The sequence below is a fragment of the Urtica dioica genome, chromosome 12 (assembly GCF_054948205.1).
Source record: "Urtica dioica subsp. dioica isolate 48M chromosome 12, U.dioica_male_clone48M_v1_H2, whole genome shotgun sequence".
NCBI classification, from domain to species: domain Eukaryota; kingdom Viridiplantae; phylum Streptophyta; class Magnoliopsida; order Rosales; family Urticaceae; genus Urtica; species Urtica dioica.
Genome location: NC_142767.1, coordinates 20,312,720 through 20,337,910, shown reverse-complemented (window position 1 = coordinate 20,337,910; position 25,191 = coordinate 20,312,720). Strand labels below are relative to the sequence as shown.

Genomic DNA, 25,191 nt, shown 5'->3' with positions numbered 1-25,191 from the left:
GGTTATATAGCTATATAAGCCACACGGCTATAGAGATTTTGGATTTGGCCAACGTTTAGTTAATTTTCTGTTAATAGCCACAGCAATTTATTTACATAGATAAAAATACCAAAATAACCTCCCAACCGTTCCCGCTCATTAACATGCTGAAAATAAAATATTTAATACTAATATTCAGATATAACCGCCCATTAATGTCATAAATTACTATTAATTGAATTGATTCCATTTTTGTAATTGATTCCATTTTTCCAAATTAACCTTTCAAACCGCTGAAATCCTACTCTCTTGGTCCAACTATGGGATTAAGATTCCACAAACTCAACACAGTTCGCAGAATTTACATCACCAGGCTTCGTTCTTCATGCCCAAACCCTCTCACTCGACCACCGAACCACCTTCTCCGAAACTCTTCTCCGATTCTGCAGAGGAGGTGGCATTTAGGGCACTCGAACCCAGCCCACAACGGCGACGATCGCCGCGGCGTCCACGGGAAGGACGGGAAGGACGGCGATGCCCACTACTACATCGCGATGTACTTTGCCGAGAGCAACGACAACGCCTCGGAGTTCAGAGAGTTCGGAATCGGGATCAACGGCGTGACTTACCACCCCGGAATCAGGCTCACGAGGGACGGGATCGCGGTCTTCGCTACAAAGTGGCCTCTCTCGGGCCCCACGACAATCTCGCTCACTCCCTCGGCGGAGTCGGCTTTGGGACCGTTGATCAACGGAGGCGAGGTCTTCGAGGTCGTCACTCTCGGAGGACAAACTTTCACCAGAGATGGTATGTTTACAACCCTTTTTTTTTATACTCAATTTCGTGAATCAGATGCGATCGTTGTGTTTGTATGGCTCATGAAACAAGCGCTAGAACAGAGCATTTGATTTATTATTTTTTACTTTTGTGTTGTGTCCCTGGAGTGTCTTATCTGCTAGCCTTTTGGTGCTTGATTCTGTGAACTATTTGAGTTAATTGAAAAGAGTCTTATTTACTACCCCATTAACATGTGTCAATTGTACATAGCTCATGAAACAAACAGTTAGCCGGCGGCGGTGGAGAAGCTTCGAGAGATCACGGAGAGGATGAACCGGTCGAATTACGAGAAAGAGTGCGTCCACGCGTACGGATCGGTGCGGCGGGAATCGATCGACGATTGCCTCGCGTTCCTCGGCGTCGAGCGGCTCGGGATCGAGGAGGTTCAGATGATCGCGGCCGCCATTTTTGGACTCCAAACAAACTGTCATTTTCATTTTTAATTTTTTTTTCTTTAGATGTAAATTGATGTTAATGGACAATAAATATAAAATTTATTTACAGGTTATTTGTATTGTAAATAAGCTGACAAATCAATTAACGTAAAAATTTCCATTTACACGTCCAGAATTTCAGGGAATCATTACCATTAATGCCGATATACACAGACCAAAACACACGTCCAACATAACTAAAATGCAATAACTGCTTTCCAAAAAAAGTTTATTCCGAAAATAAAAACCATTTAATACATTTCAAATTTCAAATTAAAACTGCCTCAATTTTAAAATGAATGCGCAATTAATAAGGGCAATTCAGTAACAAAAAAACAGTTAATTTCTTGCCACGTAGGCGCAATGGCCATTTACAAAAAATTAACCAAACGTTGGCTAAAACACAATTGCCACTGTTTTTAAGGCTTATCTGGCCAATTTTTTTATTTTAAAATGTAGGTGAATGCTCATTAACTAGTCCTCGTATATTACATCACACACCTTCACTTTATTGGTATATATCCATCATGGTTGGTACTTGGTATACGGCAATATATGACTAATAAAGTTTACAGCTAATCGTTGTCGCCAATAAACTCCAAAACACTAGTAAATCGCAAGATATTATTATAAAAAAAATATTTATATAAAAAAAAGTTTCCATGCATACGATAAAATAACTAAAATCACATATAAATGGCCAATCCACCAAGTAAACCAAATATTTCGGATTGAATTCAAAATCAAGTCGACATAGAAAAAAAAAAATCAACTCAGAATCAACCAAATCATCAAAATAATATTCGATAATTCGGATTAAATTCAAAATCAACTCAATATATACCAAAATCAAACTAAAAACAACCAAATACAATCATAATAAACCAAATCTAACTAAGAAAAAAGGACTAAAAAGTTATTGAGTATGATAGCTGATCGGCGAAGAAAAACGATCGAAGGTGATGAAAAGCTCGCAGTAAGCACGGAAGCTCGGTATTTGAGATAAATAGTGAGATATTTGCGAAACCATATAAAAAAAGTGTGGTAAACGCAAAATGTGAAACTCTACTTTGGTTGGAGTGGTATATATTTGGGAATGACATCAAATTAAAATATAAGTAGAATTCAGCTTTTAATTTATAACTAGAATAGATAATTCATGAAGATTAATATTAAAGTTTCAAAGAGAAAATTGAAATTCTGAATAATAATTCGATAATGAGAAAGTACAGAATATGAGTATATATATATAACTTTAATACAATCAATAAAAGAAATTACTAGAATAATAATAAAATTAATATACTATGTTAATAATTCAAATGTCACTTTGTTACAAAAGACATTTGAACTAAAGTGACTAAAGTGATTCAAAGTAGGAAAAAAAACAAAAAAAAAAAGTAGCAGGGACCCAACTAGTCCGTTGACTAGTCAATCATCATTATTGGTCACTAATATAATACCCACTTTGGTCTGTTTCATCAGAAGTAGAGCTGTGAGTTGTGACTTGTGACAATGCTGAAAAAAATTGTGAGCCCTGGAATTTTACTCTTTGCTGTGTTGTTGATCAAAGGAATACAATTATGCGCTTGCACAAATTCAACCTTAGCCTGGACAGAAGGCCAGAAACTCGAACAGAGTTTCAAAGATCCTTCAAATCGGTTAGTTTCACTCTCTTATATATAGGCAGCAAAACATTAAATCTATTTTATCTGAATTTGGATTGACAAAGCGTAATATTATATACTGTCTTCATTTGGTGTTTAAGGATAAATCCATATATATATTTTCGTTTGTAATATAACATTCATTTAACACTCGATTAAAATTTTACATACTTTAGTTTTCATAGACTCTACTTGATTCAGTTTCAGGTTATGCATCATTGTTCAAGAGACTGTTTGTATTTAAATACTTCTTTTTAAAGATACCTCGTACTGAATTTAATTCTTGTTTATATATCCAATGATCTGTATTTAAAACGTTATTAAATTACATATACGGATATACCTAGCAATAAGTACAGATATGGGCATTTATGGGTGAAACTAGATAAATTCCGTTTAGTTTGACCCCTCTATTACTACTAGTATAGGGATGGAGCCAAAAGTTTAGACTAGGGGAGCTGTAAGAAAATTTTCAGAAGGGCTAATTTTATAAATTTTTAAGGCAAAATAAAAAAGGAAGAATTTTCAAAAGGAAATATTATACAAAATAACCATTTGAAACTAATTTTTTGGCAAAATAGACAAAGTTTTAAATTTTCAACAAAATAGCCAAAATTACAATGAAATATATTTTTTTTTTTACACAAAGATCAATATTTTTGACAATTATTATAAGCAATTTATAATTTCAAAAAAATTAATTTCATGGTAAAAAAAATTTGAAACCTAATTATTGCATATTTTGGCTACTTCACTAATTTTAGGTAAATTTTGACTATTTTACAAATCTATTGCTTTAAATTTGCTATTACCAAAATCACACTTCTAAAAATAGCAAAAAGTATCAAAAAATTGTAAATATTCGAGTACTTGGTTCTATAAAATCTAAATCTAGTTTTCCCGAGATAAATAAGCTATTTAATTATCTACATTATAGCTATGTACAGATAAATTATAGTGGTTGTAGAAGAGCCACATGTTTCAAATATGTACTTCGACATTCATTGTAGAGCTTTAAAATACGGTAAAAATAAATACTTAAAAATATATGCCCCAAGATCATAGACATGGTAATTGAACTCAGAGTGCCCCCAACTACGTCAGCACACTCATTTACATTGTGTTGGTCATCTATAATATATAATTTAGTTCGATTCAGTTTAATTATAAATGAAAATAAATTAAAAAAGACCAATAACCACACTGGTACCAATTTAGTTAACCGAACAAAAAATTTATTTGTTGATGCGAATTTTATCGAATCTAAGAGCCTCTTCTGTCCTAAAATAATGACCCTTTTTTAACGGTTTGGTTACCTGCTAAACCGATTTTCTACTAAGTTTTGTACAACCCTAATGGCAATGTGTTTGGTTTATTATCATAATCATAAACCAATTCTGTTCGGGTCACTAAACTTCAACAACATTAATAATTGGGATTTAGAATGAATATGGAAGTTTTATGCTAATATGGTAGCCGTCTAATATAATAGCTCCATTCAGAAATATGCTGATATGGCATGGTCAAATTTTAAGATATGGTGTCGCCTGTAAGTGTGTGTGTGTGTGTGTGTTTTTTTTTTTTTAGGAAAATGTCGTCTGTAAGAGACTCCTTTTAAGTGAGGTCTAGTTTAAAATTACAACTTATGCTCGCCTTATTTTTTCTCTCCCTTTTCTATATACTCTTCATATCCTGCCTTGAAAGACTAAGTTTAAGTTTAAGCTTTAAGCTTTATGTCTGTGAATGAGAACTAATTTTATGCAGAAAATGCGTATCCAGATGTATCGAAGATGAGCGAAAGGCTCTGATGAAGGTAAAACGGAGTTTCTCTGACCGTACGAACCGACTGGTCGATTGGAGCGGTGAAGATTGCTGTGAGTGGACAGGCGTGACCTGTAGTTCCGATCATGTTTTCATGCTCGATCTCAGTGGAAGCAATGAGAATTTATTATCCGCGGTCGAGGTTGATCCTGGTTTTGGGGAGTTGAGGCATTTGGAGTACTTGGACCTGAGTGGAAACGACTTCAACAGAGCTCGGATTCCCGTCTTCTTTGGCTCATTCAAGAATCTCAAAGATCTTAATCTCTCCCACGCAGAGTTCAGTGGAAGGATTCCTCCTCAATTAGGTAACCTTGCCAGCTTGTAACTTCTCTATCTCAGTGATTACAATTACTATCATGATGACGTCTGGTTCGGGTTCCTTGTGTTTAGGTCAATTATCAAACTTATGGACATTGGATCTTGAAGGGAATCGGTTGAATGGTTCAATTCCAGAATCGCTGGGGAGTCTGGTATATTTGGATTCTCTGGATCTTTCAGATAATCAGTTGAGTGGACATGTTCCAGAGAGCATAGGGCAGCTTGTAAACCTATGGAGTTTGGATATTTCTTCTAATTTCTTGGATGGAGTTTTCTCGGAACGTCACTTAGCCAACCTTTCAAGTTTAGATAGCATCTCCATTGGTGCCAACTATCTGAAATGCAACTTCAAATCTGATTGGATTCCTCCTTTCAATCTTTCAGATTTAGGCATGTCATCTTGTGCGGTTGGGTCTCGGTTTCCTCCGTGGATTCAGACACAAAATAGCATCGAGTGGCTTGATTTGTCGAATTGCAATATCTCTGGAGCTTTACCAACCTGGCCTCGACCCATGACTATTTCCTATTTGGATCTCTCCAACAACCAATTCGTCGGAAATCCTATAGAAAATATTTCAAATAACATGCCGAGTATAAGAACACTCCTTCTAGGAAACAACATGATAAGTGGTTCGATCCCAGACTCACTGTGTAAGTTGGGATATCTGCTGATCCTAGATCTATCAGAGAACGTGTTATCTAGTAAAATACCTGGTTGTTGGGAAGGAAGTCAATCTTTAGTTTTTATCGATCTATCATCAAACATGCTTTCGGGGAGTATTCCAAACTCATTCGGAAACCTCAATAGACTGGAAAGGCTTCATGTCAACCAAAATAAGTTGCAAGGGGAGCTTCCACAAGCATTGAGAAATTGCAGCAAGTTGATACTTTTGGATCTTGGTGAGAACAATATTTCGGGATCTATACCAACCTGGATCGGAAATAGCTTTTCGTCGCTACGGTTTCTCAGGCTTCGAAAGAACACGTTGGAGGGAGGAATTCCTAAGGAAATATGTGATCTTCATCGCTTACAGATCTTGGATCTTGCTGAGAATAATCTAATCGGAGACATCCCTGCTTGCTTTGGCAATCTCAGTGGAATGATCGGGACTCCTCTGCCACTTGAAACGATGATTCACACAAGAATCTCAGAAGGAAACTATTCGCTCTGTGAGTCTCCGAGGGGCGGATCTTGTGGATTTCCGGTGGGGCCGGAAAGACCTTATTCAGAAAACTGGAGAAGAGAGTGGCTTCCGGTGGTGACGAAAGGATCAGATCGTGAGTACACACAAGGGCAGCTTCAACTTCTTGCAAACATGGATCTTTCAAGTAACAGGCTCACCGGAGTCATCCCGCCCCAGCTATGCTCTCTCTCTGGTTTACAGAGTCTGAATTTGTCTAACAATCAATTGTCTCATAAAATACCAAACCAGATCGGAGAAATGAAATCATTGGAGACTCTTGATCTTTCAAACAACCTATTGTTTGGCCCGATTCCACATAACTTGTCGGCTTTGAATTCCTTAAGCCACCTCAACTTGTCAAACAACGACCTGTCGGGGAGGGTTCCGGAAGGCAATCAGCTTCAAACTCTCACAGATCCATCAATATATGGCGGCAACTCTAAACTCTGCGGAGGTCCACTGCCGAAGAAATGCGGCGACCCAGTCCAACCTCCAATCAGTTCTGGCCATAAAAAGGGAGATCACGGAGAGGACAAGAAGAAGACGGAAACGATACTTTTTTGGTTCATCGTTACGACCGGATATGCGTTGGGTTTATGGGGAGTTATCGGGACTATGGTCTTCAAGAGGAATTGGAGAATCGCTTACTTCCGATTCGTTGACGACAAAAAAGAATGGATGCTTGCGATGATTGCGATCAAAGTAGCAAGGCTGAAGCAGAGAATGCAGAGGACTTGATCAATAAGTAAGACTTCTTTCCTGTACTGATATTGAATGTTTGTTTATTTTTTTTATGTTACATTTATGTGTTTTCTGGTTATGCTGTTCGTGATGATGTTGGAATTTCCGTTTTAAATTATCTTGTTTTGATTCATGTTTGTTGAGTTCATTCTGAATCATTTGTTTCAAGTTTGATATGGTGTTTGAACAGTCGGATATATTGTCTCTCTAATATGTATTGCTGATCATTTCTCTCTCTCTCTCTTTTTTTTTTCTCTTTATTATCTTAAATGACGCCAATTTTGAACATTTTTTTTTTCTCAGTTTAATTTCAGGTTCGATATCTCAATTGCAGCTACCACTCACTAAAATTTCAATGTTAAAAAAAAAAATAGAAATCATTATGTCGATTTATAGACTGATTGATAATCTGATATCAGATAAAATTTAGTTACTAATGTTTTTTTTTTCCTTCAAGTCAGCACGGCACGTCAGACAAAGAAGGAGCTTATACTGAAGCAGCTTTTCAAGTGTTGAGGAGCTCTATTAAGCTTGTTGTAGACAATAATATAGAGAGAACAATTAGTTTCAGTGTGTGGTTTATCTATAGTGCATTGTGTCTAATAATGTACGCTTACTGTATTGTATTGTTCTGCTAATACATGGATGGTTTCCTTTTCTTTCTTCAATTTTCTATTTCAATGAATGTCATTTTGACTCATAAAAAAGGAAACATTCATTATTCTTGGCTGGTTTGGTTCTCCCAATACTTGTTCTGCCACAATTCCAATTTCTCTGTTGTCTCCGTTTTCGCTCTCGGCGGAACATCGAGCATGGCTCTCTCTCCGAAGGCCTTGTCACCATCGACCGCATCATGAAATCGTTCTTCTCGGCATTGTCGGCTTGAATCTCAGGAGCTTCAAGAGTATTCGTTCAGAAGATGAAAAACGTAGTCGTACACGTACTCTATCTTCACCTCTTCTCTTATAAATTCACTCGACGCCTTTCCCATTGCTTGCGCCTGAAGAAATCATATCACATATAAAAAAATTGCCAAACCGGGTTGAATAATCTAGCAGTCAACTGTCTCGAAAAATACCAAACCGGATTGGAGACCTGAAGTTATTGGAAACTCTTGACCTTTCAAACAACCGATTGTTTGGTCCGATTCCACAGAACTTGTCGGCTTTGATACCCAATAGCCACCTCAACTCTCACAGATTCTTTAATATATGCTGGCAATGCTAAACTCTGCAAAGATTCGCTGCCGAAGAAATGCAGAAGCGAGTCATTGCGTATCAAATAAGGTTTGATTTTTCAATGTTTTTTTTAAGGACAGATGAATGTTGCATGGTGTATTATATCATTTATATGTACTCGATTGAATTGTATTGTTATGATATTTCACGTTGATTTTTCGACATATTATGTAAAATAGATAAACGAGCCAATTATCGACCACTGGCATTTTAGTCTTGGGCTTGATATATTATGAAAGGTGATATAGAAATTCAGAAATATATCAAAGAAAATGAAAATAATTATTATTAATTAAAACGCGTGACATTCCTCGAATTGTAAACTTAAGAGGTACTTGAGGACAAATAGCTAGGCAGTCATATAACTCGAAGCTACGTAATAGATGAAGGAAGACTCCTTTTTCGTTATCAAGGAAGACCAAAGACATCGTCAAGTCAACGGTGTTTAGTCATCGACTAAATGGGCATGAATTTAATGTTGTGGGGAATTACTTGATCTAATCAAGTTGAGGCTCATCAAGTTGAAGTTTCTCAAAGTAAGAAGACCAAACTTAGGCCCATCTAATAAGTCGGTCTTCATTTCTAGTTTCTACTTGTACTATATATATGGTCTGAGTTTGATCAGAAGTAGAGCTGTGACAAAGATGAAAAAAGTTGTGAGCCCTCTAATTTTACTCTTTGTTGTGTTGTTGTTCAAAGGAATACAGTTATGTGTGTGCACAAACTCAACCTCGGGTTGGATCGAGGGCCAGAAACAAACTCTGTTCAACCTCAAACACAGTTTCAAAGATCAGTCAAATCGGTTAGTCTCAATCTCTTTAATTAAATTTCCTTCATTTGAATCTAAAACGTAGAAAAGACGGCGATAATTTGCATGGTGTAATGCTTTTCTTTTAATGAATTGGTGTTAGGTTCTATTATTATATAATCATCCTATCATTGAAGTCATCTCCAACTTTATTGTCCGTGTAATACGTGCATACATCGTTATAGCAATCTATAAGATAAGGAATGTTTGACAACTTAATGAAATAGCAATCTTAAAGAAGAAGAAAAAATGTTTTTTTTTTAATAATTCTAAATATATCCTTCGTGTTTGATTGGTTTATACTTTATAAACTTGCTTAGTCTGTGTAAGTTGTTATTTTTGTTGCTTATATTACCACGTTATATCGTGTTAAACGTGTTTAATCAACTATGATACAGCCTTTTATAAAATAAAATAAGAATTTTGTAACTAATTACTAGGCCACCTTAAACTCAAGGTGGTTTGAGATTTAGTCCACTGGAGAGTTTTAGAAAAATAACCAATTATATTAGGTAACACTAGAGATAATGAGTTAAAATTCAATATTCATCATTAAATAAATATAACTTTTTTTTTTCTAGATTCATCGCTTTCTCTCTCTTACTTTTTTTCAAACATTTTTTTTTTCATCAAAACTTCAAAAATCCATATTTATCTTATACGAACTCGAAATTGAGTAATTCCAAATCCTACAAATTTATGGCGCCGAGATCTTCAAAAATAGACTTATTGTGTTTGACGAAAAATCATGTTTAATGCATCATGTTTACATTTCCATTTATTTCTAGATGATTTCCGAAAATTTTCAATTATTTCAAAATAATCTAAACTAAAATAATACAGACCATTATTCATACGATGAACTCCGGCATGATATATAAAAAAACATATGGTCTTCAAAGAGTTTGAAATTGACACTTTGGTCCTTCTATTTTTCAAATGGCATTGATCATGACACGGATTTATGAAAAGGTCGACATCGTAACTATTTTTCCTATTTTCTATATGAATTTTGATAGAAATGGTCGATATTGGCACCGATTAGCTTGATTCTAGAAAGTTGGCCAAAATATTGTAAGCACATTATATGCTTTAATTTATAGTCACTTACTTGATTCAATTTTAGTTCATATATCAAATGGTTTATATTTAATTTGTTCATTAAAATAGCTAAAAATAAGTAAACATTATGTTGGCATTATTGTTGAAATTGGATCAGCACAATAGTTTTTTACTATTTTCAATAATCCAATCAAAATTTCTTATTTTTAAAATTTTGGACTAATGACCTGACTATTTAGTGCAATACCAAAAGCCGAATATTTAGTTATTCCATTTAATAAAAGCAACTTCTTGCTTTGAAACTGTTTTAGAAATTTGATTATTAGATTCTTTAAAATATAAATCCAGCTTTTACAAGTGATAGCTAAAATATTGAATAAACTATGTAAAGAAGTGATCGGGGTTCAAATTTGTACTATAATATTGATTGAAAATTCTTAAATATGTATGAAGAAAAAAAAATAGTACGCTCCATAATTACCAGACATGTTAACTGGTAACCCCCAACCACTAAGCCAACATATATGTTTGGTTCGGTCGCTAATAACCACATATAAAATTATTAAAATGGATAATGAACTAATTTTTAAAAACAGCTCAGTTAACCAAATCGAACTTTGGGTTTGGATCAATTCAGTTATCCTCTCAACCAATATTTTGAATAATTTTTGTGCAGCCCTCATGGACATGTGTTTAGTTTATAACTAAAAATGTAATGATAATTATGATAACGGTAACACGGCAAATGTTAATTGGGAAATCACTGAATCCAAGCCACTTGAAACTTGTTCAATTAAGAAATAGCAAAGGTTTCATTTAATTTAAGGTTACTATAGCCAAGTTACCATTTTATATTGGATGACAATTTTTTCCTTCTATTTTTAATGTTGCTTCCGGTTTTTAAAGCTACACATATTAAATAATCTAGCAGTTTTTTTTTTTTTTTCAGTTGACTCATTATCCCTAATTTATAGGGGATGTAGTTCATAATAAAATTAATTTTTTTAAAAGATCTGTATTTATCGTAGCCCAAAAAGAATATCATTTTTTTTTGGTATCGAGTTTCGTTAAAAAAAATTAAAAAATTTAAAAAAAAATTATGTGCTCCTATATTACGGACATTGTTAACATATATATATATATATATATATATATATATATATATATATATATATATAATGAATCGTTAAGGGGATTTTCCTAAGAACATATTTGAATTTCGGCAATTAAACAAAAGCAGCCATGTTAATATTGGATTTCCCTTTTAAATTATTTTGAAAGTATTTTTTACACATAAATGGTTTTGTCTGCTTAGCGATCTTTGTTTATTCAAATTTATTTCGATAATAGTTTTACGAAGTTGTTAATTTATAAATAAATAAATACAAGAATAGCTATAAATGATAGTGTTTCTTTACCGGTTTGTTTGTTTTACAAAAAATCCTTATGTTTATTTATAAACGAAGTTTGATTACTAGTTTATTTTTTTGAATTACAAATAATCTTCATATGCAACACCGACTTATTTGTTTGTAAACAAAATTATTTTGTGTTTTTAAAACGAAGTCAATGAGTTTAAATATCAAATATCTAAGTAATTAAGCCATCAAAACTTGAAGACTTACTAAATAGCCGATTTATTGTGAATTTTAAATAAATAGTCAATAAGACTATGTGACCTTATTTGAACATTTTTAGCATTTCAATTATGACATTAAATCTGATGGTTTAAATTAAAATCGTGTATGTATTTATGAGTTGGAAAATAAAATATGTTGTTTAATAATTACGTATTAATGGTTGATTTATTTTGACTATTTAGCTCAATTACCCGATATAATTGGATAAAGTGTAAGTCTATTTTGAATCAAAGACTGGGTTTTTTTTCGCCTTTTCTATTTCATTATGTTCATATATCAGTTTAAGACTTATTATAGAGCAGAGAAGTGTTCGTAGTTGAAAAAAAAAAAAACAAAACAAAAAACAACCTCTAATGAAGAATGGCATTGGCTAACATTGGCGGAATAAAATTACATTTATGCAGAACCTTAATAGCTGGGTGTATCGAAGGAGAAAGAGTGGCTCTAATGAAGCTTAAAAGAAGTTTCAAAGACCCTTCGAACCGACTAGTCAGTTGGATCGGTGGAGATTGCTGTCAATGGAGAGGCGTTAGTTGCAACACAGTTAACGGTCATGTTGTCAAGCTCGATCTCAGTGTGCCATCTTATTCTCTTTTCACTGCCGACGATATATACTGGGAAAGCACATACAATTACACGGAGACATTATCCTCGATGGAAGTTAATTCTGGTTTAACAGAGTTGAAACATTTGGAGTACTTGGACCTGAGTGGAAACAGCTTCTACGGAATTCGAATTCCTGACTTCTTTGGCTCATTCAAGAATCTCAAGTATCTTAATCTCTCTACCGCAGAGTTCGGAGGAACGATTCCTCATCAATTAGGTAACCTTACCAGCTTGCAAGTTCTCGATCTCGGTCATAACTATTATCCACAACAGTTGTATGCTAAGAATCTCCGGTGGGTCTCAAGTCTTACCTCTTTGCGACATCTTGACATGAGTCAGGTTGACTTACACGAGCCATTTGATCTGATTCATGTGTTGAGCAAACTTCCCTCTCTTTTAAACTTGGCCTTACGTGGTTGTCAACTGCAAAACATTCACTTTGTCACCGCTTCTCCAAATTCCACATTCCTTCCAAGCATCCAATCCCTAGATCTTTCCGGCAATAGTTTCGTCGGACCGATTCCCAATGCCTTCCACAACATGACTTCCCTTAGGTCACTTGATCTTTCCGGCAATATGTTTGTCGGGCCAATTCACCATGCCTTCCACAACATGACTTCCCTTAGGTCACTTGATCTTTCATTTAATGAGTTTGTCGGGCCAATTCCCCATGCCTTCCACAACATGACTTCCCTTATATCCCTTCATCTTTCCGACAATAGGTTCGCCGGACCGATTCACAACACCTTCCACAACATGACTTCCCTTATATCCCTTCATCTTTCCTACAATAGGTTCGTCGGGCCAATTCACCATGCCTTCCACAACATGACTTCCCTTAGGTCACTTGATCTTTCATATAATAAGTTTAATTCCACTGTTCCTCTTTCGTTGATTAGCTCTAAGACACTTCTAGTGCTGGATCTTTCTATGAACGAATTTGATAGAGTTGAAGGGGGACTGTTTTCATTTTTATGTAAAGCTTGTTCTGCAAAGTTTTTGGATTTTTCATTTAACAACTTGGGTAGTCATGAGGTCTTGAATAGCAACACGAGTTTACCAAAATGCGCCAACGGTTCTAAGCTAAAAAGTCTGTCTCTAGGATATAACTTAATTGGGCGCATTCCAAATTGGTTAGGGACGTTTACGAATTTGAAGTATCTTGACCTTGCCAACACTTCAGTGCTTGGTTCAATTCCCCAATCATTGGGGAATCTGGTAGCCTTGGAGTCATTGGGGAATCTGGTAGCCTTGGAGTCTCTAGATCTTTCATATAATCAATTGAGTGGTTCAATCCCACATTCATTGGGGAGTCTGGTAGCCTTGGAGTCTCTAGATCTTTCACATAATCAATTGAGTGGTTCAATCCTACATTCATTGGGGAGTCTGGTAGCCTTAGAGCGAGTAGATCTTTCACATAATCTTCTGACTCTGAGTGATTCAATTCCACAATCATTGGGGAATCTGGTTGCGTTGAGGTCCCTGGATTTGTCACATAACCAGTTGAACGGAAGTATTCCAAAATCATTGTTGGGAATTTTTTCCTTGACAGATTTAGATCTCGCAAGTAATAATTTGAGTGGACATGTTCCAGAGAGCATAGGGCAGCTTGTAAATCTACAAAGTTTGGATATTTCTTCTAATTCCTTGGAAGGAGTTTTCTCCGAACGTCACTTAGCCAACCTTTCAAGATTATTAAGCATCTCCATTGGTGCCAACCATCTGAAATGCAACTTCAAATCTGATTGGATTCCTCCTTTCATAGATCTGGTGTATGCTAACATGTCATCTTGTGTGATTGGGTCTCAGTTTCCTGCATGGATTGTAACACAAAATCTTTGGGATCTAGATTTGTCGAATACTAATATCTCTGGAGCTTTACCACCTTGGCCCCAACCCGTACGTCTTTCCAACCTGGATATCTCCAACAACCGAATCATCGGAAATCCATTAGCAAATATTGCTGATAATATGCCGGACATAAGTACAATCTTTCTTGGAAAGAACCGGATAAGTGGTTCGATCCCAAACTCGTTGTGCAAGTTGGGAAGTTTGCAAGTTCTAGATCTTTCAGAGAACGAGCTATCTGGTGAAGTGCCACGTTGTTGGAAAGAAATGCCATATTTATTTGTTATCAATCTATCATCGAACAAGCTTTCAGGGAGTATTCCAAGCTCATTCGGACAGCTCTCGTATCTGAAAAGGCTTCATGTCAACAAAAATAAGTTCCAAGGGGAGCTTCCACAAGCATTAATAAATTGCACCCTCTTGGAAATTTTGGATCTCGGTGAGAACAATTTTTCAGGGTTTATTCCACCATGGATCGGAAAAAGGTTTTCATCGTTACGGATTCTTAGTCTTCGGAAGAATATGTTCAGTGGAAGGATTCCTCGACAAATATGTGATCTTCATCGCTTACAGATCTTGGATCTCGCTCATAATAATCTAATCGGAGATATCCCTCGTTGCTTCGCCAATCTCCGTGGAATGAGTGATTCGCCACTTGATTTGGAACTAAGCCCAGCAATGACACCGGCTCCTAGCGAAGCTCCTGAAAACGAGGTTCCAGAGTCAATTTCACTAAGCCCAGCAATGGCACCGACTCCTGAAAGCCCAATGGCAATGCCACCTGAAGGGGATCCAGAGTGGAGAAGAGAGACGCTTCCGGTGGCGACAAAGGGATCAGATCTTGAGTACACAAAATTGCAGCTCAAACTTTTTCACAACATGGATCTTTCAAGTAACAAGCTAACCGGAGTTATTCCCGCTGAGCTATGTTCTCTCTCTGGCCTACAAGGTCTGGATTTGTCCAACAATCAATTGTCAGGAAAAATACCAAACCAGATCGGAGACTTGAAGTTATTGGAGACTCTTGACCTTTCAAACAACCGATTGTTTGGTCCGATTCCACAAAACTTGTCGGCTTTACCGTTCATTAGTCATCTCAACTTGTCAAACAACGATTTGTCGGGGAAGATTCCACAAGGAAATCAGCTTCAAACTCTTACAGATCCATCAATATATGGCGGCAATGCCAAACTCTGCGGAGATCCACTGCCAAAAAAATGTGGCGACTCAGTCCAACCTCCAATCAGCTCTGGGCATGAAAAGGGAGATAACAGAGACGACGCGAAGAAGGAAAAGATATTGTTTTGGTTCTTTGTGACGACTGGATATGCGTTGGGTTTATGGGTAGTAATCGGGGCTTTGGTTTTCAAGAAGAACTGGAGAATCGCTTACTTCCGATTCGTTGAGGACAAAAAGGAATGGATTCTTGCAATGATCGCTATCAAAGTAGCAAGGCTGAAACAGAGAATGCAGCGGAATTGATCAGTGTAAGACTTCTTACCAGATTATTACTTATCTTAATTTATTTATTAATTTTATATATATACGCGTTTTCTTGGTATGTTCTCATATCAGATTATGTTGAACAAAAGAAAAATCATTCTACAGAGTTCTAAACAGACTGACTGACTGACAATCTCATATCAGATTAGTATATTTTCAATTACTAATGTTTTTTTTTTTTTCAACTTTTCTCTTCTTCAAGTCAGCTGACAGAAAAAGAAGTCTGGAGCATTCATGCCAAAGAGTTGGATCGTAGCAACTTATATTGAAGCAGCTTTTCAAGTCTTGAGGAACTTTATTGAGCTTGTTAAACAATAAACTATAGAAAACAATTACTTAATGTGTGGTTTTTCTATGTTGCATTGTGTCTAATAATGTACGTCTTCTATACTGTATTGTATTGCTCTGCTATAACATAGATGCTTTCCTTTTTCTTTCTTTCAAATTTCTATATCAATGAATGATATTTTGATTCATAAAAAGGAGATATCATGATATCTTCATTATTCCTTGCTGGTTTGGTTCTCCCAATACTTGTTCTGCCACAATTCCACTTTCTCTGTCGTCTCCGTTTTCGCTCTCAGAATCGAGAAGAGAGAGGAAGTGCCGTACGGTGGAGGCATCGAGCACGGCTCTCTCTCCGAAGGGCTCGTCACCATCGACCGCACCATGAAATCCTTCTTCGCTCCTCGGGCCCCACAAGCCATGGACTCCGAGCAAAACTCCACCGCTCTTCTCGGCACCACCGGCTTGAATCTCAGAAGCTTCGAATATTCATTCAGAAGATGAAACATGTAATCGTATACGTACTCCATCTTCACCTCTTCTTTTATAAATTCGCTCGACGCCTTTCCCATTGCTTGCGCCTAAAGAAATCATATCACATATATCAGAAAATTCACACCAATTTTCCCATTACTCTCTTGATGTTTCCTGTTATGTTTACCTCTTCCTTGTGAGTGTTTCCCCAATCGACGGCGAACTTGATGGATCGGCACTTGTCGTTTTCCTTGATAGGCCAATAATGCTTCAACGGCTCTAAGCCTCTCGTGAAGAAATCGTAGTAGCGCGGCTTCAGTAGCAAGGTCGGGGAATCGCAAGCCAGAATGTACTTCTCGCTCACAGACCACGCAGACCCTTCGATGTAGATCTTATACCTGCACCGATTTTATTCGATGCTCAACAAAATTAATTATTAAAAAAAAAAAAAAAAAATCGATAAAGCGAGTAGATTACTTGTGGACGCATTGGTTCGCCAAATTCGAGTTCTTAAAGCCTTCCTTGGATTCTTTACCCCAATCCTACAACAAGAGAGGCACGACAAGGCATGTCACAACATTGTGTGAGAGATCATTTTGATTAAATTGAATAATAAAAATAGACCTGGCGGTAAACGCGAGCGTTCCATTCGTGTGTATCGGAAACATTGCATTTGAGAAGGTCTTTTCTAGTTTCTGCAACTTCAGGATTTCCTTTCCAATAAGCATAAGGCTCTCTGTCTTCCCATTTCCTCATCTTGTTTCCTTCACTCAACTCCTTCTCCAATTCCACCCATGGCTTTATGCTTATCTCTGGCCTATACAGTCATATTCACACATACACACCATATTACATTTGCTCTTGTTATTTTCATGTTTAACGTATATAATGATTGTATGGAAAAACATTTTTCCATGAAGTGAAGATGGGAATTTGATTAGCCTCGGTTAACAATAGGTTTGAATTTTCAGTTAGCCCTTTTTTTTAATTAAAAAATATATATAAGCACCATAGCTTTTAAATACATAAACAATAATCTAATTTTTTTTCAAAAAATGTCATCTTTAGTAAGAAATAAAAAAGAAAATTATAATTAAAAGATAAATAGAAAATATTTTAAAATTATTACCATCCCCAAAACGACCAATCAGGAAAAACGACATCAAGCGAGTCATCGTCCCCACAGTAGCGAAACACCGGAGGCGGTGACGTGGCATTGGGCCCGGTATGGGCCTTGGAGAAGACAACGGGCCAGTCAACGCAGTCAAACATGAGTTCCAAATCAGGCACTCTACCGGGGTACCACCGTAACAACTGTAGGATCCCCCACAGCGTAAAAACGTCCCTCGTCTGAAACGCCTTTCGGAAGGTCTCCACGTAAGCCTTTCCCTTCACAACCACAAGCCTGAAGTTGGCCGTACGCCCAGCCCGGTCCACCATCTCCCTCGTGATCCCCGTGTGGGCCCACGGCCGGAAGTCCTCGTGGATCCAACGGAAGTAATCCGGACACGTGTCCTGAGACAGACGGCTGGGATCCCGCGCTGCCGGTGCGTGCGTGGTTGGGTAGTTGGAAGGGCATGTTCGTGTGGGATCGTACGCAGAGCAGTTCAGTGGGATCGCGATTTTGATTTGTTGAGGTTTTTGGGAGACCGTTAATCCAGCTGTGTCCTGTGTGGGAATTGAATTCAATGTCAACAAATTCGGTCACAATAATCGTCCACACAATCCATTGCATCTTGATTAACTTCACGCGATTAAATATATATATTTAATATCGTGTAGTTTTTTTTTTTTTTTTTGAAGGCTAATAGCCTAATATAGAGTTATGGTAAAATAGTTATTTTTTGAAGTTGTGTAACTGAAATAATAGAGTTATGGTAAAATAGTTATTTTATGATTTAGTCCAAATTCAAAAACAAGTGTCCTTCCAAGACCTCAATAAAAGGACATGAATACGTAGCTCGTGAAGAAAAAGGCATGTATAAGCGCAAAAAAAAAGAAAAAAAAGAAAGATATAATTAGTATTATCAAATGATTAGCTGTTTAGTCATCTAAAACACTAGCAATTTGGTTTTAGCCAATCTTTCGTTAATTTCGCGTAAATAACCATCTTGCTTACGTGGCAGCTTATTAATTGAATTAGTTTTACCTTTTTATCCTTACGCTATTTTAATTAGGCATTTTTTAAAAAAAAATTCGAATTAAATATTGAAACCGAATAGGGAAGTTTTCAAATTTGATATTGGATTTCGTTGCAATTCATTAGGTAATTAATTTCGAATTAATTCTTAATTCATTGATATTATTTTGTCTTCCATAATTCATAATTTCCATAATTTTCGTGCTCAAAATATTTCCAGAATTTTTCAGTTATTTACACGAATACATTGTAAATAGGCTTTGTATTTACAGTGAATATACTGTAAATAAGCTTTGTTTTTACGCGAATATATTGTAAATATGATTTCTATTTACACGAACATCCTGTAAATAGGCTATCTATTTACACGAATATACTGTATTTAAAAAAAAACCATAAATTAGGTCGAGAAAAACAAAATATAGAGAAATTAGGTCACACTCATCCGGATCCCGATCCCAGTCCGGGAACTACACACGCGAAAAAGCTTTTGATTGTGCTGAGCGTGTCGGCGAGCACGAGACGCTACGTGAGCGCGTGCGCCGAGCGCTGTGGGACTCCGGCGATCCCGGGAAGCTGGTCCTCGAAGCAATCGGCGATCTGTATGGCGAGGATCCCGAGAAGAGAAAAGGCGCGGTGTTGCTGTTGGAGCAGTTGGCGGAGATTGGGCCGAGTATTGGGCCTGCAGAGCGGGCCGAGGCGGCGAGACGGAGCGGTGAAGTGTTTGGCGTTTCAGATGTTTTAGGGTTCCCGTTTCTGATCGGTGCTTATGAATTGGTGGATGAGTTCGACAGCGGTGAAGTGTTTGGCGTTTTCCGGTGCATTCGATGCCGGTGTTTCGGTTCTTAGGGCGAGGATTCGAATGCTGATTTCCAGCGGAGGCGTTGTCTTTCTCCTTGAGCCCACTCCCTCGATCTCTCTTTCTCGTTTTTTTTTTTGTTTCTAATTCTAGGGATTTCGTGTTTGAATTTGTGTTTGAATGAGAGAGAAGATTGCGTGTATATTTGATATTAATTACAGAGAAGATACGCGGCAGTTATTATCCTAAGATTTGCTTTAATTGATTTTATTTTCGATAGGGGAACGGGCGGGAACAATTGCGAGGATATATTGGTATTTTTAACTACGTAAATAAATTCGTCTGGCTATTAACACAAAATTAACCAAACGTTGGCTAAATCCAAAACTGTATATTTTTAGGAGGCTATTTAGCTATATAACCCTAGTATTATTATATATTGTACACAACCGTTATTTTTGTCATGTAAAAGGTCCAAAATTATCATTTTAGCACGTCATTGTTGTCAAGAAAAGGTATATATCCTTTTTATTTCTTAAGTAATTCTTCTTCTTAATATCTCAACCCAGCTGAAAAAGGCATATCAGGAATATTTCTATAAATAAACTCCTTGATATTTAAATTGAACTCGCCGTACGTTATAAAGTCATGAACCTCCATATTTCCATGACATATTTAAAACAAAAACAAAAGATAGTTGGGTTTCTTGAATCTTGATACTAAAATAATCTATTAATAAGATACCAAAAATGACAGGTACGTTTTTGTGGCGTTGCTTATTATTATTACTAAACGGTTTTCCTATCGAAGTCTGTAGTACTATAGTAACCGACGTTTTTCTTGCGATAGAAGACACGTGGCTCTAGAGTTCAGTGGAAGGATTCCTCCTCAGTTGGGTAACCTTTCAAGCTTGCAAGTTCTTGATCTTGGTAATAGTTATCCCAGTGGGCTATTATATGCAAAGAATATTCGGTGGGTCTCGAGTCTTTCATCTTTGCGACACCTTGATATGGGCGGTGCTGACTTGGGCGAGGCATTTGATCTGATGCACGCTCTCAGTGAACTTCCATCTCTTCTGCACTTGACCTTACGAGGTTGTGAAATCAGAAACACTCACTTTGATACTGCTTCTCTGAACTCCACATTCCTTTCAAACATCCAATCCCTAGATCTTTCCTACAATATGTTCGCCGGACCGATTCCCAACGCCTTCCACAACATGACTTCCCTTACATCCCTTGATCTTTCAAATAATAAGTTTGATTCTACTATTCCTCTTTCCTTGGTTAGTTCTAAGACACTTCTAGAGTTGTACCTCTCAAGGAACGAATTCGATAGAGTTGAAGGTGGATTAATTGTTTTCTCTTATAAACAATGTTTGTTCTGCAAAGTTATTGGCTTTGTCGCACAACAACTTGGGTGGTCATGAGTTGTTGAATAGCAACACGAATTTGTCAAGATGCGCCAACAATTATGATTTAGAGCGGCTGTCTTTAGGAGATAACCAAATTGGTGGGAGCATTCCGGATTGGTTTGGGCATCTTACAAATTTAAAGGTTCTCTATCTTTACAACAATTCATTGTCTGGTTCAATTCCACTGTCATTGGGGAATCTGGTAGCTTTGAAGTATTTGGATCTTTCAGATAATCAACTAAGTCACACAATCCCGCATTCATTGGCGAGTCTGCTAGCCTTGGAGTCTCTGAAACTTTCAAATAATCGGTTGAGTGGACATGTTCCAGAGAGCATAGGGCAACTTGTAAACCTTGAGAGTTTGGATATTTCTTCTAATTTCTTGGATGGAGTTTTCTCGGAAAGTCACTTAGCCAACCTTTCGAGTTTAACTAGCATCTCTATTGGCTCCAACCATTTAGCATGCAACTTCAAATCAGATTGGATTCCTCCTTTCAGTTCTCTATGATTTGTTAACATGTCATCTTGTGTGGTTGGGTCTCGATTTCCTCCTTCGATTATTCACAAACAAGAATATATCACGAGGCTTGATTTTTCAAACTCTAATCTCTCTGGATATTTAACAGCCTGGCCATCACTCATGTTTCTCTCTTATTTGGATATCTCCCACAACCGAATAATTGGAAATCCTTTAGCTAATATTGCTGATAATATGCCAGGAATAAGCGAACTCCTCCTTGGAAACAACATCATAAGTGGTTCGATCCCAAACTCATTGTGCAAGTTGGGATATTTGGAAACCTTAGATCTTTCAGAGAATGAGTTATCGGGTGAAATACCGCGTTGCTGGGAAGAAATGAAATCTTTAGTTGTTATCAATCTATCATCGAACAAGCTTTCAGGGAGTATTCCAAACTCATTTGGACAGCTCTCAAATCTGAAAAGGTTTCATGTCAACAAAAATAACTTCCAAGGAGAGCTTCCACAAGCCTTGAGAAACTGCACCCACTTGGAACTCCTAGATCTTGGTGAGAATAATTATACAGGCTCTATACCAACATGGATTGGAGATAGCCTTTCATCATTGCGGATTCTTAGCCTTCGGAAGAATATGTTGAATGGAAGAATTCCTCGACAAATATGTGATCTTCATCGCTTACATTTCTTAGATCTCGCACATAATAATCTAATCGGAGGCATTCCTCGTTGCTTCGCCAATCTCCATGGAATGAGTACTGATTTGCCACACCATCCTAGTTCTGTATTAAAAATTTTAATCTCGGTATGCCCGAAAATTGGACCTCTTCCTAGTACAGAGATTTCTTTCGAAGCAAAGGCACCGATTATATCGAAGGAGTCGCTTGGTTCCGTAATCGTCGAACCACCTGCTAGCGACAATGATCCACACTGGAGTAGAGAGAGGCTTCCAGTGGCAACAAAAGGATCAGTTCGTGAGTACACAAAATTGCTGCTCAAACTTTTACACAACATGGATCTTTCAAATAACAAGCTAACCGGAGTTATACCCGCTGAGCTATGTTCTCTCTCTGGCTTACAAGGTCTGAATTTGTCCAACAATCAATTGTCAGGAAAAATACCAAACCAGATCGGAGACCTGAAGTCATTGGATACTCTTGACCTTTCAAACAACCGATTGTTTGGTCCGATTCCACAAAACTTGTCGGCTATACCGTTCATTAGTCATCTCAACTTGTCAAACAACGACTTGTCAGGGAAGATTCCACAAGGCAATCAGCTTCAAACTCTCACAGATCCATTAATATATGCTGGCAACTCTAAACTCTGCGGAGATCCACTGCCGAAGAAATGTGGCGACTCAGTCCAACCTCCAATCAGTTCTGGGCATGAAAAGACAGATCATAGAGACGACAAGAAGAAGGAAAAAATATTGTTTTGGTTCGTTGTGACGACTGGATATGCGTTTGGTTTATGGGTAGCTATCGGGACTTTGGTTTTCAAGAAGAACTGGAGAATCGCTTACTTCCGATTTGCTGAGGACAAAAAGGAATGGATTCTTGCGATGATTGCAATCAAATTAGCAAGGCTGAAGCAGAGAATGCAGAGGACTTGATCAATAAGTAAGCCTTATTACCTTGCTGATTGAAAGTTCTTAATTTATTTATTAATTTTATACATATACGTGTTTTCTTTGTATGTTGTTCTCATATATATCAGATTATGGTTAATAAAAGAAAAATCTGTATACATAAACTGACTGATAATCTCATATCAGATTATGTGTTTTCAATTACTAATGTTTCTTTCTTTTTCTTGATGTCCAAGTCAGCAGAAAGGCAAAGAAGGTTGAATCATTCATGCCAAAGAATTGGGTTGTAGGACCTAATACTGAAGCTGCTTTTCAAGTCTTGAGGAACTTTATTTAGCTTGTTGTAAACAATAAAATAGAGATATCAATTAATTAATGTGTGACTTTTTTATGTTGCATTCTGTCTAGTAATATACTCTATTGCATTGTATCGTTCTGCTATTACATTGATGATTTCCTTGTTTTTTCTTTCAATTTTCTATTTCAATGAGTGACATTTTTATTTTAAAAAGGATACATCATTATTCCTTGTTTTGGTTCTCCCAATACTTGTTCTGCCACAATTCCACTTTCTCGGTTGTCTCCGAAAAGAGCGAGGAATGGCCGTACAGTGGTGACATCAAACACGGCTCTGTCTCTGAAGTGCTCGTCACCATTGACCGCACCATAAAATCCTACTTCGCTCCTTGGGCCCACAAGCCATAGACTCCGAGAAAAACTCCATGGTTCTTCTCGGGACCGTCGACTTGAATCTCAGGAGCTTCGAGTATTCGTTCAACAGATGAAACATGTAGTCGTACACGTACTCTATCTTCGCCTCTTCTCTTATGAAATCGCTTGACACCTTTCCCATTGGTTTGTCTCGATAGACTGAAGGGTGGTAAATGGTAATCACATAAATATGACAGAGTTACAGTACGTGACTTCCCTTCAAGAGACAGCCAAACAGTAAAAAAAAAAAAAATTTAATAAAGTCAATGCTTACTTTTTCAATGTCAACAACAATAAGAAGGCTACGATATTTGCATAATCAACACATACCAAACTCATTATCAACGGTCTCTTTGTCATTGCTGAGTCATCTCAAGTGAGTTTCATATATAAATTCATATAATATTATTCTGGTGCTACTCTAGGCTCGATCAACTTAAATTATTTGTAACTTGTTCAAAGTAGGATGACGACCAAACCCCTTGCGTGTTTACTTGGAAATCTTCATTATTGATCCCTAATTTACATATAATAAACATATAGCTGTGATGAGAACTATAGCTGTGAAAATGACGAAAAAAGTTGTGAGCGTTGTAATATTTGTAACATATAGCTTCTTTTTTTTTTATTAAAATCATTAGCTCTCATCAAAACGTTAATTCTAACTCTTTCTTTTTTCATATATTTTTCCCAATTTCAGGTTCAACATATCTCAATTGCATGTTACTGAAGTTTGAGAGAGAACGAAAGAAGTGTTTGGATTCAAAGAACTGAATTGAATCAAAATACAGAGAGAGTCAGGCTTATATACTTGAGCCTTTAACAGTAGAAATAAAGTGCCACGCAGGACACACTACTAAACCAAAATACACCAGTAAGATAGCAGGAAACATCCACGTCACTTAATAGCCTTAATAGCCCCCCTCGAACTCAAGTCGGTCAATGAGACGACTTTGAGTTTGGACCGTAGACGAGGAAAAACTGAGCTGGAAATGGCCTTAGTGAGGACGTCAGCTATCTGATCACACGCAGGAACATGTTTCACCTGAATTAAACCGGAAGCCATCTTCTCTCGAACGAAGTAAAGATCCATCTCAACGTGTTTGGTACGAGCATGAAGCACAGGATTGGCAGACAACATCACAGCGCCCAAGTTATCACACCAGACATCTGGAACCCGCGACTGAGGAATACTCATCTCAGCCATCAGAGAGCAAATCCACGTCACCTCTGAAACAACTCTGGCAATGCTCCTAAATTCAGCCTCTGCCGTGGAACAGGAGATGGTTGGCTGTTTCTTGGAGCTCCAAGCAATTAAATTGCCACCCATAAACACACAATAGCCCGAAGTTGATCTCCTATCTTCACTATCAGCACCCCAGTCAGCATCACAAAAGGCAGTGATATTGAAGGTCGGAGACTTGGTGACATGAAGACCATGATCCACCGTACCCGCAAGATAACGGAGAATACGTTTCACAGCAACCCAATGAGACTGCAAGGGCTTGTGCATAAACTGGCACACCTTGTTGACTGAGAATGCCAGCTCGGGCCTAGTAACAGTGATGTATTGAAGACCACCAACAATGCTGCGATACAACTGAGCATCTTCAA

General features: G+C 37.1%; 6 protein-coding genes and 1 pseudogene across 7 annotated transcripts in view; 6 read left to right on the top strand and 1 right to left on the bottom strand.

Annotated features, from left to right (window-relative positions):
• Positions 1-227: 227 nt before the first annotated feature.
• Positions 228-1,461, top strand: LOC149380123 (uncharacterized). The gene is made up of 2 exons (XM_089603439.1): positions 228-786; positions 1,027-1,461. The coding sequence occupies exons 1-2, from the start codon at positions 300-302 to the stop codon at positions 1,044-1,046; spliced, it is 507 nt and encodes a 168-aa protein (XP_089459565.1). The 5' UTR covers positions 228-299; the 3' UTR covers positions 1,047-1,461.
• A 1,278-nt stretch (positions 1,462-2,739) lies between these two features.
• Positions 2,740-25,191, top strand: part of LOC149380116 (uncharacterized) — a 44,979-nt gene continuing 22,527 nt past the window's right edge. Inside the window, exons 1-2 of the mRNA XM_089604107.1 lie at positions 2,740-2,911; positions 4,682-5,043. Of these exons, the coding sequence (XP_089460233.1) occupies positions 2,766-2,911; positions 4,682-5,043 (508 nt within the window). The 5' untranslated portion in view covers positions 2,740-2,765. The remainder of the gene's footprint in view (positions 2,912-4,681; positions 5,044-25,191) is intronic.
• Positions 5,081-7,649, top strand: LOC149380122 (receptor-like protein EIX2). Of its 2 annotated transcripts, none has more exons than XM_089603436.1 (2): positions 5,081-6,985; positions 7,443-7,649. In XM_089603436.1, the coding sequence occupies exon 1, from the start codon at positions 5,095-5,097 to the stop codon at positions 6,976-6,978; it is 1,884 nt and encodes a 627-aa protein (XP_089459562.1). In that variant the 5' UTR covers positions 5,081-5,094; the 3' UTR covers positions 6,979-6,985; positions 7,443-7,649. The 2 variants fall into 2 exon arrangements, with proteins under 2 accessions (XP_089459562.1, XP_089459561.1); XM_089603435.1 differs by having other exon boundaries at positions 7,439-7,649.
• LOC149380121 (receptor-like protein EIX1) lies at positions 8,850-13,055 on the top strand (the record flags this gene model as incomplete). The annotated part of the gene is made up of 2 exons (XM_089602779.1): positions 8,850-9,021; positions 12,134-13,055. Coding segments are annotated over exons 1-2 (1,080 nt in total), but the record flags the coding sequence as incomplete, so codon positions are not given.
• Positions 13,158-16,029, top strand: LOC149380120 (receptor-like protein EIX2). Its single transcript, XM_089603434.1, has 2 exons — positions 13,158-15,670; positions 15,889-16,029. Exon 1 carries the CDS (start codon positions 13,164-13,166, stop codon positions 15,663-15,665), a length of 2,502 nt encoding a protein of 833 aa, XP_089459560.1. The 5' UTR covers positions 13,158-13,163; the 3' UTR covers positions 15,666-15,670; positions 15,889-16,029.
• Positions 15,909-18,090, bottom strand: LOC149380119 (uncharacterized). Its single transcript, XM_089603438.1, has 5 exons — positions 17,575-18,090; positions 17,070-17,262; positions 16,923-16,987; positions 16,633-16,843; positions 15,909-16,552 (listed from the first exon to the last, which is right to left on the bottom strand). Exons 1-5 carry the CDS (start codon positions 17,883-17,885, stop codon positions 16,190-16,192), a joined length of 1,143 nt encoding a protein of 380 aa, XP_089459564.1. The 5' UTR covers positions 17,886-18,090; the 3' UTR covers positions 15,909-16,189.
• Positions 18,134-22,894, top strand: LOC149380118 (uncharacterized; annotated as a pseudogene).

Excerpts from the sequence above, each read along its gene's own strand:
- LOC149380123 (XM_089603439.1), top strand. The coding sequence starts at position 300 with ATGGGATTAAGATTCCACAAACTCAACACAGTTCGCAGAATTTACATC. Across the intron at positions 787-1,026 it reads ACAAACTTTCACCAGAGATG|CTCATGAAACAAACAGTTAG; the intron begins GTATGTTTACAA and ends AATTGTACATAG.
- LOC149380122 (XM_089603436.1), top strand. The coding sequence starts at position 5,095 with ATGATGACGTCTGGTTCGGGTTCCTTGTGTTTAGGTCAATTATCAAAC.
- LOC149380120 (XM_089603434.1), top strand. The coding sequence starts at position 13,164 with ATGACTTCCCTTAGGTCACTTGATCTTTCATATAATAAGTTTAATTCC.
- LOC149380119 (XM_089603438.1), bottom strand. The coding sequence starts at position 17,885 with ATGGTGGACCGGGCTGGGCGTACGGCCAACTTCAGGCTTGTGGTTGTG. Across the intron at positions 16,988-17,069 it reads ACGCTCGCGTTTACCGCCAG|GATTGGGGTAAAGAATCCAA; the intron begins GTCTATTTTTAT and ends CTCTTGTTGTAG. Across the intron at positions 16,844-16,922 it reads GCGAACCAATGCGTCCACAA|GTATAAGATCTACATCGAAG; the intron begins GTAATCTACTCG and ends AAATCGGTGCAG.